The sequence below is a fragment of the Antechinus flavipes genome, chromosome 5 (genome assembly GCF_016432865.1).
Source record: "Antechinus flavipes isolate AdamAnt ecotype Samford, QLD, Australia chromosome 5, AdamAnt_v2, whole genome shotgun sequence".
Classification (NCBI taxonomy): Eukaryota; Metazoa; Chordata; class Mammalia; order Dasyuromorphia; family Dasyuridae; genus Antechinus; species Antechinus flavipes.
In genome coordinates this window covers 34,584,525-34,596,942 of record NC_067402.1, presented here as the reverse complement: position 1 = coordinate 34,596,942, position 12,418 = coordinate 34,584,525, and the positions used below count along the sequence as shown (strand labels likewise).

General features: G+C 44.5%; 1 protein-coding gene across 1 annotated transcript in view; it reads right to left on the bottom strand.

The window, feature by feature from the left end:
* The window catches only part of TBC1D5 (TBC1 domain family member 5), a 587,873-nt gene that overhangs the window by 17,003 nt on the left and 558,452 nt on the right, over nucleotides 1-12,418 (bottom strand). The window contains exon 23 of the mRNA XM_052000341.1: nucleotides 8,929-9,028. Coding sequence (XP_051856301.1) covers nucleotides 8,929-9,028 — 100 coding nt within the window. The remainder of the gene's footprint in view (nucleotides 1-8,928; nucleotides 9,029-12,418) is intronic.

Below are 12,418 nucleotides of genomic sequence, written 5' to 3'. Positions count from 1 at the left end.
TTGGGTAATCCACTCACAATCTCTTGTGGATTCGCCCTGCCCCCATACATACATAATTAACCCTATTTGCAAGGTGGTAGACCAAGGTTAATGATGTGGTCTATGGCAATAACACAGAACCAAGTTTACTGGCTTAATAAGTAGGAACTGAAACCGTAAGCTTGTTATTAGAGGAATGGTTTAACTAAGTACGATATCTACCCCACAAATAGTTTCCCTAATAAAAATAGGATTTCACTTATAAAAATTATACTTTTCTTGAACTTTTCGGGAAGTTTTATATATATATGAAAAAGTTCCATGCTAAACCTTCATTTTTTAAAAGGCAGAAACTTGAAATATTTGAGTAACTGCTCTAATGTACATGGTGAATCAAGATATAAAATGCCCAGTGCTTAAAAATGTTCTATCTATGTGAATAGAAAGTAGAATAAACTACTTAGATGCTTTGGAGATTCTGGTGCTTTATATTTATTGTCCACTTAGGTCTTATTCTTATGCCTTTATAGTGCAATGAATTCTCTAAGTCCATACCACACTTGTGCAGGATATAGTCTCAGAAGTACTAACAAGCCGACAAATCTTCAAGTATGGGTTACTAAAACTTCAGATGTGACGTTCAGATCCTACTGGAGCTAAGAACGGACAGACCCATCACTTGGTGGTGACAGGGAGATGAATTTTTCAGCCATCATAACCCTTGGAGACAATGTTGAATGGTGATGAGGGGGACACACTCACCAATAAACTCAGATCCTTGAAAGATAAATGTATGGGCATAAGTTTATAAAATCAGTGTAGCACAGAAGAAGGAAAAAAAAAGGACTATCTCCTTCTGAGGGAATTTGGCAAGGGAACCCATCTGTGTAACAACCGTAGTGACAGGACTGTTGGAAATGAAATGTCAATGCCACAAAAATAGACCTGTATGTCTAAGTGTAATGAAAGCTTTTACACAAAGTAATTTTTCAGTTTCTTAAGACCTTATTTCCTCTGTGAATAAATGGATGGAAGATAACAGTCTTCACCAAATAAAACATGGCTGGTATAACAAAAAGGAGAAATATAATCCCACAGTTATCATCAATCCCCACAATTTAAAGTACTACAATTAATAGGGAGACTACTTTGCTAGGAATTGGCAATTCAATACAAAGAAATTTAAGGCATAATCTCTGCCCTTGAGGAAATTACAATTAATCTATTCTTAGGTCTCAAGTAATCCTAGCACATATAACTCAATTTCTGTTCCTTCAGATCCTGGTTTTTCTCACTCGTCAATCCATGAGCCTCCTTTTCCTCAGAATTCAGCTCAGAAACAAACTTCTTCCAGGAAGTTCTCTTTTATTAACACAACCCTTCATCCCCCATCACTTGTCTTTTCTTCTTGCCACTTTGTAAGCTCTGTGAGCATGGGCACTGTGGAGTTTACTCTTCTTTGTAACTCCTTCCAAGACTCGCAACATGGTAAGTGCTCAATAAATAAGTACTGAATTAAATTTCGGCCATATGGTCTATTATTCTTTTATAATATATTTACAGTCAGATCTACAATATTGTCCATGAAAGTGTCCTATAGGAAAATGATTTCTAGCAGTAAAAGAGCTAAAACATTCTATTATCTTACTCATAGCTACCATTTGGTAATCACTCAGAAAAACAGTCTCTGGGTTAATTTTTAAGTTTAAAAGGCTTCCTAGTTACCACTAATTAACTGCTTAGCCAGACAAGTCTTTGCTAAGACACGCACTTTTGGAAATAAAATCATGTGCACAGCTAAGGCCTAAAAAACATGAAGCACACTAGGACTCTGCCATTCTTGGGAGTCTAGCAGGCAAGAAAATTCAGGTATCAGCTTGGACTACTTCAAGCACATCATCTGAGTAAATATCCATCCCTTTTGTTGTGAAGGTCAAAAGAGATAATATTTATAATGTGCTTAGCACAGTGCCTGGCAAACGGCAGGTGCTTAATAAATGCTTGTTTCCTTCTTCCTCCTTCACCATCTCCCTAATTTCCCAGCTTGAAGACGATTGAATTCCATTGATTTCAGGATCCAATATACTTTTAATTCAATTAACAGCTCAACTAGCTCCATTTACATCCCAGAAACACACACATGTGCCCACACTCTTCCCCTGGTGAGGCAACGGGAAGAATTTTGAATCATTCTCATGAATGGGAAGCTCCTGACCCCTTGGAGGTCTGGGAGCGTGTGCCCTTCTGGTGGGACACTGGCTGGCTTACCGAGGGGAGGTCCTTGGCCGGGCTGTTTCTGGCAGGCTTAATTCCTTGTGGGCAGGACCATTTCTGAGCATCCTCCTCGGTCCTCAGGGCTGCCTGTTGTGAAGCCGATGGCCTCCTTTTGTAAGCACTCTAGAGGTCCCTCAGTGAAGGGAGAGGGGTGGAGGGACACAGTCTAGAACACCGGTCAGTTAAGTGACTGGCCCAGGGTCTCCCAGCCATCCTGGGCCGGAGGTGGAACTGGCATTCAGCACCCAGGGAGCCACACTGCTAAAAGAGGGCTCAAGGCTCTTTATAACTCACTTCTGCCTTAACTCCCCAGCCTTCGGGCATCGACCAGGAACCCCAAGTTCCCACCAAACAGACACGGCCTCCCACTTTGCTTGTGGGGTTCCCAATACCCAGAACCTTCCTTTCCCCTGTTGGCTGAATTCTGGCCCATTCCTCAAGGCTTTCACCTGTCCTACGGTCAGTGACACTGCCAGAAGTGAATGCTCATATCTAAAACGGGGCAAAATACCAAGTTTGTTTTTTTAAACTAAGGAGAATTAACAAAGCTTAATTTCATTTCCTGTAGGGTAGACCGCTGCCAAGTAATCATATGATTCTCCCTTTCTCATTTTTCTGATCTGTCACCCTTCTATGACCTACCAAATAATTTCAAAAGCATCACCCACTAAAAGTGTTTCAACAATGCCAGAAAGGTAGATTTGTGAAATCTTCTTTTCAAAGATGAGCTAATAAGGGGATAATATTGTGATGAGTGGAAAGAACAACAATCTACACAGAAAACAGAACAAAGTGCTGAAATCCAATGGCTGATTGGACCCCAGTGTGAAGAATGCTGCACAAGGGCCACAGGAGAGGTCGGGGGCTAGGCCAGAGTCTGCACAAATCTAGCGTGTGATTCTGCCATTTGGTCCCTTCTCCGTTACTCCTAAAACAGAGTGGTGTTTGCCTCGAGGTTCTTTTTAGATCTAGGAACACTTTATGGTTATAGGACTGTGCTATCTGAACAGATAAAGATGGGAGGGAAGAAGCACTTATGAAGCACCTCCTATGTGTCAGGCGCTGCAATATGTGCTTTGCAAACATTTCACTTGATCTTCACTACAGTGATAGAAGGCAGGTGCTCTCATCCTCATTTTATATTTGAGAGAAGAGAGGCAGCAGAGGTTAAGGGTCACACAACTAGTAGGTATCTGAAGCTGGATTTGAACGCAGACCTTCCATGCTCTATTATGTAGAATCATTTTAAAATTTTTAGGATCTGGGCCATTCATTTTGGAAAAACCCACTGACCTGGGAGTTAGAGGACCCTGTCTATATGAATGGCTTTGGGCACATTATGTTGCTTTTCTGGAACTTAGGCTTCTCACTTGGAAGCTGATGGCCCCTAGGTTCCCTTCTAGCCCAAAGATTCTGCTCCAAAGTCAAGGAGAGTACAATGAAATTTCATTCTGGGTGATCAATCGCCTGCTTTGATACTGGGAGCTGGAGCTACTGGGTAAAAAGCTCTAATCCCATAAAACCGTGGGGGTTTTTAAAACCTTCTGCTTACTCAATGGATACATGCATGCTGCTCCCCCATTACAGTCTGGGTATGAAATATGGCAAAATTAAAAATAACTAAAGTTTGGTTAGCAAGGTTAATATTATCAGTGGCTTTCAGCATAACAATTAGGATGACAGTGAAGGAGTAACCATGGCAACATTAAGAATGAGGACTTAGAAAATTCTCCTAAATTTGACAGGAAAAGTTCAGATTTGTTCAAATGTTCATTTTCAACTCCTGCCTACCTAACCTTCGAATGCAGCAAGTTATAAGCACTAATCAAATCCCTCTGACGGGATTAGAACGTTTGGATACAATAAAGAACCCACTAGTTTTGGGACCCAAGTAATGACTTAATGACTTTGGCCACTTAATGACTTAGGCCAATGATCTTTAAGAAGTACATCTAGTAATTAAAGGCCGTCTGGACAAAACGTCACCTTTGCTTCATTTTCAGTGAGAGCTGCTTTTCCTCCGTCTCTGTCCTGCTGTTACCACTGAATAAACCTAAAGCTTACTGGAAGCTGTAAATCCTGACCAAAATATTGGCTGACCTGTGACTCTTACCAGATGAAGAGAATGTACTGAAAATCAGAGCTGCCACAACCCCAGCAGGATTCAGGAAAACTGAGGTGCCCTGCCAAGTCTTACAGCTGCTGTCTTGGGGCTTTCACTAGTCCCAGGGAAAATGGATCACGTCTTAGTAACATTAATTTTGAGAAGTGACTTGAAAGAAGATTAACTTTCACAACTGATTTCATGATCAGAAAACTCAAAAATTTAAAAGGAAATACAAATCTTTTTACACAGACTCGAAAAGTAATCCCAGGACACTCTCATCTGTCACTCTGGCAATATTTTCAGAGGTGACACTCGTCAGTGCCATGCATATCCTCCCTAGGGCACTGTTTTAAATTACTTAAGCTATTGGCAGGTTTTCACTAAATGAAGAGTTTCCCCAGCTATGCATTTCCTCTCTTTGCATTGGAAAATTAAACTAAAAAAAGCTAATGTCCCGAGGTCAATTTGCTGCCCTCCAAAAACTACTACAAGTGGTCATTTGATAAATGATCAGTATGTGGCAGAGGCCTGGGGCGTACAGAGCCATCTGGCATCTCAGTGGTCCCGGAGGGAGAAAGCAAACGGCAAGTAGCTGGAGTAACTAAGCATCCTGGAAGAAAGGAGGGAGGGCGCCGGGGGCTTCTCTGGTGCCGGGGTGCCCAGGTGCCCTGTGTCTGATTCTTTCTGCTGACCACCTGAAGGCCAGACGGAGAAGAGGGTGGGGAAACCTTCCACAGGACCCCTTCCCTCCATCCCACCTTTCGCACCTGAGCCAGTGGAGGAGGGAGCACAGACGACCGAGGAATATGTCCAAGAAACCATTGCCCTTTCTACCCAAGGGATGAATGAGCCCATCATCCCGTTAAGCTCTGTGAGACTGGGATCCGTTCAATAGATGGGCTATAACTGTCCAGCTCAAGGGGTCTCAGCCTTGTACTTTGTTTCCCTCTCTGTGTCTCTTGTACAACGGAGGACTCTAGCGGCAAGCCACACGGGCCAACCAGGACTGCTGGTGAGGCGAGCGAGTGAAGGACGGTTTTTACATTACAAAATAAAGTTTTACTGTATCTGAAAATCTCAAATTCGTTCCCCCATCCCCCACAGGCTCCCGGGATTGTCCCACCTTCCAGCTCTAAGTTTTAGATCTCTTGTATGAGAACCCGAGACGGCTCCGCCACCTGGCTGCTACTACAGCACAGACCCTCCTTTATTGAGGGTGAGTCCATTCACACACCAGAGGAAGTCTGAGTCAAACTAGTTCTTCGGTTGGGCCTGACTCCCTGGGACCCCTCTTGGGTTTGTCTGGGCAGATGCTGGGCTGGTTGGCCCTGCCCTTCTCCGGGGCACCTGACAATGACACACCTGAGCTCGGGACCAGGAGCGGTGCCTTCATCCTGTTAAGTTTTGCTCAGAGCTTTAGCCTCCCCTTGTGGATCTCGACTCTGTTTAGTATTAGTTATCCCTTCCAGCTTTGTGTCGCCCGCTAACTCCCATCATCAATGCCAGCTTCTCCTCAAAGAAAGAAGTGACCGTAACCAGGATGGCGTCTTCTGATCCATCTGGGCCACAGAAATCTGAACTGGATTGCACCTGGAGGCTCAAAAGCAGGGTTTTTATATCAGTCCTGTAGCTCAGGCAATAAAGGGAAGCCACGTTATTTGTATTTAAATGGCACAACAAGAAAGACTTTGTGGCCATGTGTGACGGTTCTGACTGAAAGTGAGTCACAGAAACACATCTGGTTTTGTGGTTGGATGAAAATGCACATTGGTAGGCTTCCATTTTAAGTGAACTTGGCCCCAACCTGCTTTGTTGTGCTAATAAAAGACCCAAATTATTGGAAAAGCGCTCTGAAAACTGTGAGGTCTAGTCAGAGTGTCCTGAAGGCGGCTAGGTATATCGAATGACTTGGAACGCCTAACAGGATTTTCTACTTCAGTGTCCAAAGTTCTTAGTTCCAGTCGGCTCTTAGCACTGCCAAACCCAAAGCAAGAAACACGAAGGACTAGAAAAGAGACCAAACCCTCCAATTTCTGGTTCTTCATCTGTGTTTTGCTTAAAAGCTGAAAATGTTCTTAGCTTTCTCCCAAGATGCCTCTAAGCTTTTTTTTTTTTTTTAAACAAGTTATGAAAAGCGTCCTAAGGACATCAGATAGATGTGGAAGGCTTTGTGTGTAATGGATGCTCAAGGGCAGGGGTTGATAGTAGAAGGGAGAGTCCTGGGGCCTCCTGTTACCAGCAAGCCGTCCTCCCATGAGCTTCCTGAAGGAACCCGAGCTGGGAGAGAGCCCAGCAGGAAGGGCCTCGGGCTCTGAAGGCAGGGAGTCAGCTGGCCCCTCCCGGGCATTCCTGGGACACTTGTCAGGGGCCAGTCTGGGTCACCATGTGCTTGGACGTCCCAGTGAGCCACCTGGAGCAATTCTCAGGCTCCGTGTGGCAGGAAGGTGGCGGAGCTCTTTAAATGGGGACGGGGTGACTGAGACAGGCGAGGAGCTTCCGATTCCTCCACAAGCAGGGGCCTGCAGAGGCCAGGTAGCCCAAATCCCTCTTCTAAGACATCGTGGCCTAAAGGCCATCAGGGACCAGCTCGGGCTGTCTGCAGACTCAGCAGTGACAGCTACGTGACTGCAGGCTCCCTGACCCCCATCCTGCATCCTCTCCACTCTGGCTTCTTGTGCGTAAAATCTGAATCGTTTAAACCACAGTCTTTAAGGCAAGCAGACAGTTGGTTTTTTCCTAGGACGACTTCTGGAGGAGCTGTGCTGTGATTTCATCTGCTACCAATGCAGACCCGCACCTGTGGGCGCAGCAGGGGCCCTGGAGGCACTGCCACGAGTAATGGGGTGACTGCTAGAATGAAGGGAATGGCCCCTGTAAATCCTCTGAGTTGTGGGAACTCTGCCCCTTCATATGGGAAAGACACCCCAAACTGCCCCCTCCCTGCCTTGCGGTCCTGACCTCCTGAAGGTCCTCCCTGTCTCCTCCCCCCCACACTCGTGGTCCTCTTCCCCGGCCTCTGCCCATTCATTCTTGCCCCCCTCCTCTCTCTCCTGCCAGTGTCATACCCTGACATGACTTCTGCCGTCTTCTCCACGCAGGCAATGACAGAAAACCGCTCTCTCCAGTAACGGTTTTTACTCTGGACTGAAGGTCCCATTGTCCAGAAGTTCTCTCCATCAGGACACCCTCGGCTGAACCGTGTTCTCAGCTGAACCTTGTCTCCTTCCTTCTAATTTCACTGTTTCTGCTTATGCACCTTTATTTATTTCTTCTCCCATGTTCAAACCCTTCTCTTTGATTCTTCCTCCTTCACCTCTCAATGGTATTTTATCAATTACAAACTCCCTTCCAATACCACTTCAGGACATCTCCAGGACATCCCTGCTCCCTAACCGCAATCCCTGTCCAGGCCCCGGTCCACACAACTACTAACAAATTAACAGCGCCTCCTTCCTCAAGTGTCTTTCCCTTCACAATCCATGCTTGAAACTCATGCCAGATTATTCTTCCTTATCTCACTTATTCCTCTATCTCTTTAAAGGTACCTTGATATCTTAAGGAATAAAGTTAAAACTCTGTTACTTGATATTCAAAGCTGCTAAAATCTGATGCCATGGGACCTTTCTACAAACATTTAAACATTTCTTTCTATAAACATGCAAAATATAGATAAGAGATAAAATATTAAGTTTAAACAAGATTCAGCTCCTGTTATCATGGAGTCTGTAATTTATCGTGGGTAAAGGGAGGTGATTGTAAGACATACAAAAATAATATATACAAACTGCAAAGGAAGTATGGATGTGAGCAGCAATAAAGAAGAGGGCTTGCTATAGTCATTCCCTCATAGGAATCCCTCCCCCCAAGCTTCCCTTAGTCCTGTAATCAAGTTGCTCATTCTCTCTGAAGCCTTTTACAATGGCTTAGCCCAGAACGATCCATCCCTTTTCCCAGCGCTGAGAGAACAAGGGGCTCTGGTCTCCAGCAAAGTCATTACTGTGAAAGGGAAGCCAGTGGCCAGTGTGAACCAGGGGAAACAAAGATGGAGGCTTGCTGCAGGGATGCTACAAGTTCTCTGGGTTCACAGCCAGCAGTCTCAGGTTTGAGACAAAATGAGGCACTCGAGGGTCTCTGGCCATTTAGTCTGCCTACACAGCAAGGATATACAGCAAGGAGAAGTGACGTTTGGCTTCTCTGGATGGCCCCCCTCATTCTGCAGTCCTAGAATTACTGCAGCTACATACATGGTTGCACAGGAATAAGGATCATCCCAAGAGATTCCATGTTTTAGCTGAAGGAAGGAAACCCCTTTAATGTGGAAACTGTAAAGCACATACACAAAATGATTTATAAATAAGGAGTCATGTCAAGACACCCTAAATGGACACTAGGACACGAGGTGCACTGGAGTCAAAAGGCAAGGGGAAAATTCAGGTGGTATCACTGACTGGAAGGTAAGCTTTTCTGGCACAAGAGCTGATGGCCACTCTTTGAAACTTTATAGAAATCAATTGTCAAATGACATTTGTTTGTCTCTTTCCCGGGCCTAACAAAGAGTACTCACGTACCCAGGTGAGTGTTCATCATCTTAGCACAATATTTGCACATGGCCTCCAGGTCATTCAGCTGTCCTTGAAGAAATGAAATTTGAGCTTCTAACTCTTCTTCCTAAAATAAAAAACATCAAGGTATTAAAATAAAAACAAAACTAAAAAATTAAACTCCCAACAGTCTCAAATAGGTTGGAACATTATAAAAAAACAAAATAATCTGATTTTGGTCTGTGACAGAAATCTATCAGAAGGAGGTAGTGAAAAAGAACAGGCTAGTCTGTGCATTTTATAATTCAGTGGTAGTTTCATATACTCAACCAATATTAAGCAATAAAATGGAGAAAAAAATTGCTTAATAAATATTCAATGAATTTCACAAACAGCTTTATGCTCACTGGAGGCAGGTTATTATAAATTATGTTCTTGCTAGTGAGAGGCAGGTGTATGAAATGAAATCCCAAGAATCTATAAGAGAATGATAAGGAAGATGTCTTAAAATGCTTAGTGCTCCCAGAGCACTAAAATCGCTTTGATTTTTATTTGAGAACACACATAAGGGCCCATAAAACAAGCTACACATATCCTTTGTACCACAAAAGGAGAGAGAATAATTCATGGATAAATATTTTAGAGATAATTTGGAAGTAAATACATTAAGAGCAAAGTAAAATTATTTGGATAGCATACAAGAGGATAACTAATAATAGGCAAAAGTTTTTTTTAACCAGAATTTATCTGTTTATTTTTTACATTTTTGTTTAAAGTTTTATTTAGTCAAAGTTTCCAAATTCTAATTTTTCATCTTTATTTTTTTTTTTGAAAAGAAAAATGGAAAAAGAATACAAAACAAACAACATTTAGCTGAAACTTGCCCAGCTGCCCTAAAAATCTGCCAAAGCTCTGGGGCACTATGCTGCAGACTGTGCGGCCATGACAGAGCAGAGTAGTTTAGGCCTGCAAATAGAAATGACCAAGCAGCAATCTAGCTTCCCAGGCCCAGTGCTGGCCACACAAAGTACTGCCGGGCTCTTTTCGGATCCTGTAGGGCTCGCACCCCAAGAATCGTGGCTCTTCCTAGCTTCCCCATAAGAAAGCTAACTAGACTCAGAAGATTACAGGCGTTTCCTTAAGAGAACTGCAAGATACTCTTAGCGTTTGCTTACAGCTGGTTAGTAAAAAAGAGAGATTATTGTCGCGGTGGGGAGTGAAAACTGACCTTAGAATTTCAGCTGCTGAATTCTCAGATACCTATGATCTCTTTGTTTAGTTAATGAGAAAGAAAAAAATCAAACTAGCAAAGCTATGTTTTTTCTTTAAGACTTGGTGCAATTTGCTTGAAGAATGACTAGAAAGGTGACTTATGACAGGTGTTTTCCATTTTAATAACCCAGATGTTGCAGGGCTGAAAAGCTCTGCTTTTATCTGCTGGTGTCTCTAGAAATGGCGCCTTAGGAACTTACATCAAAAGTGTTCTGGAGAGAAAATGGACACAGCTGCAATTTTAGACATGAGGGTTCATTTATTATTTTTTTGCAGGAAAACATACTGAAGGCTGGGGTTTCTTTGACCTGAAATATATGGACGCCCTTTAGAGCCTAAACTCACACGAAGGCAGATTGCTGGGCCCCTGGGAGGAGGGGGGAGGCCTGTGTGAAGTCACGCAAGCTCCCAAGCGCTTTCAGTGTTCTTGCTTCAGCCCTTCTCTTACCTCTCTGTCACGGGACCAGGGAATGAGGGACAACATCCATATTGGAAACAGTGGCAGAGAGAGGTGGCTTAGTGTAAGAGAAGGAGCCCTGGGTTCTATGATACTAACGACGGGAGCTGTTTCTATAGTGTTATTCATATATTGTGTATCTATAAAGCACTTTAAGGTTTGCAACGACTTCCCACATATTATTTTATTTGAGCCCTGGATTTGACATCGTCCCTGGAAGGCGGGGGCTGTCACTATGCCCGTTTTATGGGGAAAACAAGAAAACCCGAGGCTGAGGAATGATGCCTCCTCCGCCTCCAGGACAACGCCAGAACGGACGAGACAGGACTCACACGGGGGCTCTGCAGTCTCGATGAGCGACACAAACAGAAGCCATCCCTGGCCCCGGCAGAATGTGGGCACCAGTTCCCCAGAGCTGCTCTCCTTCCACTTCCATCTTCTGCCCTTGAGCTTTGTGCTAGGTACAGGAGGCTCCCTTATGAAATGAGATCTACTGCTGAGTTTACAGAATCATTCTGGGGAGGGGGTTTCTGGCATGAAAATTCCTCCCCTTAAGCAGACCAGCAACTCCTCTGCATCTCAGAGTCCTAGAAAACTATCTGAGGGGCCCAAAAGGTTAAATCACGCGTCCGTGGTCGAACAAGGAGCTCTTACTAAGTGCCCACAGTACTCTGTTGGGAGATGCAAAACAGATACAAAGAAGTGAGTTCGAATAAACACTTTACACTTCCTACATCTATAATACACATGTATAGAGTACAGATAACTATGGAGCAGTACATATGTGAATATGCATGTTCATGTATAAACATGTGTATACACCTACATAAATTATATAGATTACACCATGAAGCATGTATAGCTATGTATATACACACACACACTTAAACCTTATGCAGATCTAATGTAGGTATGTACGTGTATAAACATGGGCACACATATAACACACACAAGTTTTCTGCAGATATCATATATGCATGTAAAGTATATGGGGGTAAATGCGCATTTGCATATACACCCATGCACAGGTCTGTGCGCCCTCCCTCCTCCCGGCACAAACAGTAGGGATTTCCAGGGGAGGGCACTAACCCCCGGGGGAAGCAGGACGGATTTCCTGCAGGAAGCTGGGGATTCTGCCGGAGAACGGGGCGACCCGGAGGGCAGGAAGGGAGACATGATATGGATGGAGAGCAGCTAGGCCCGGGGGCAGGAAGTCGCCGCTATCCAGCCTGAAAGGTCTCCTGGGACATCCTGGGGCAGCCCGTTGGGAGCCAGAGGCCCTGGAGTCTCTCCAGCAGGGAAGAGACTCCGGCTTTAGGAAAAGCAAGAGGGGCCGACTGGGGAGATCTCCACCCGATTCTGCCGGTGGAGAAGAACCACTAGTGCTCACGAACGCGGGGGGCTGGGAAGCGTCTCCCACACGATCTCACTCCCTCCTCACAAAAGCCCTGTTATAGCTGAGGAAAGCGGGGCTAAGAGGGTCCTAAGGAAGGCAGGATTTGAATGCGGGCCTTCCCCAAAGTCCCACGTTCTTTCCACTCCAGGTCTGGCCACCTGGCTGGCTGACGGGGTAAGAGGAAAGGGGAGGAATCTCAGCAGAAAGAGATGGGAAGAAATGGAAGAGGGACTCACTCCAAGAACAGAGGAAAGCTGAAATACGAGACTGGCGAGGATTCTGTCAACAGGAAACCGCACTTCGCACAGGCCCAATTTGGCTAAAATACAGCACGGAATTGTAAGATAAGCCCAGAAAGGCAGCTTAGAGCCAGACTCTGGTACCAAAGTGGA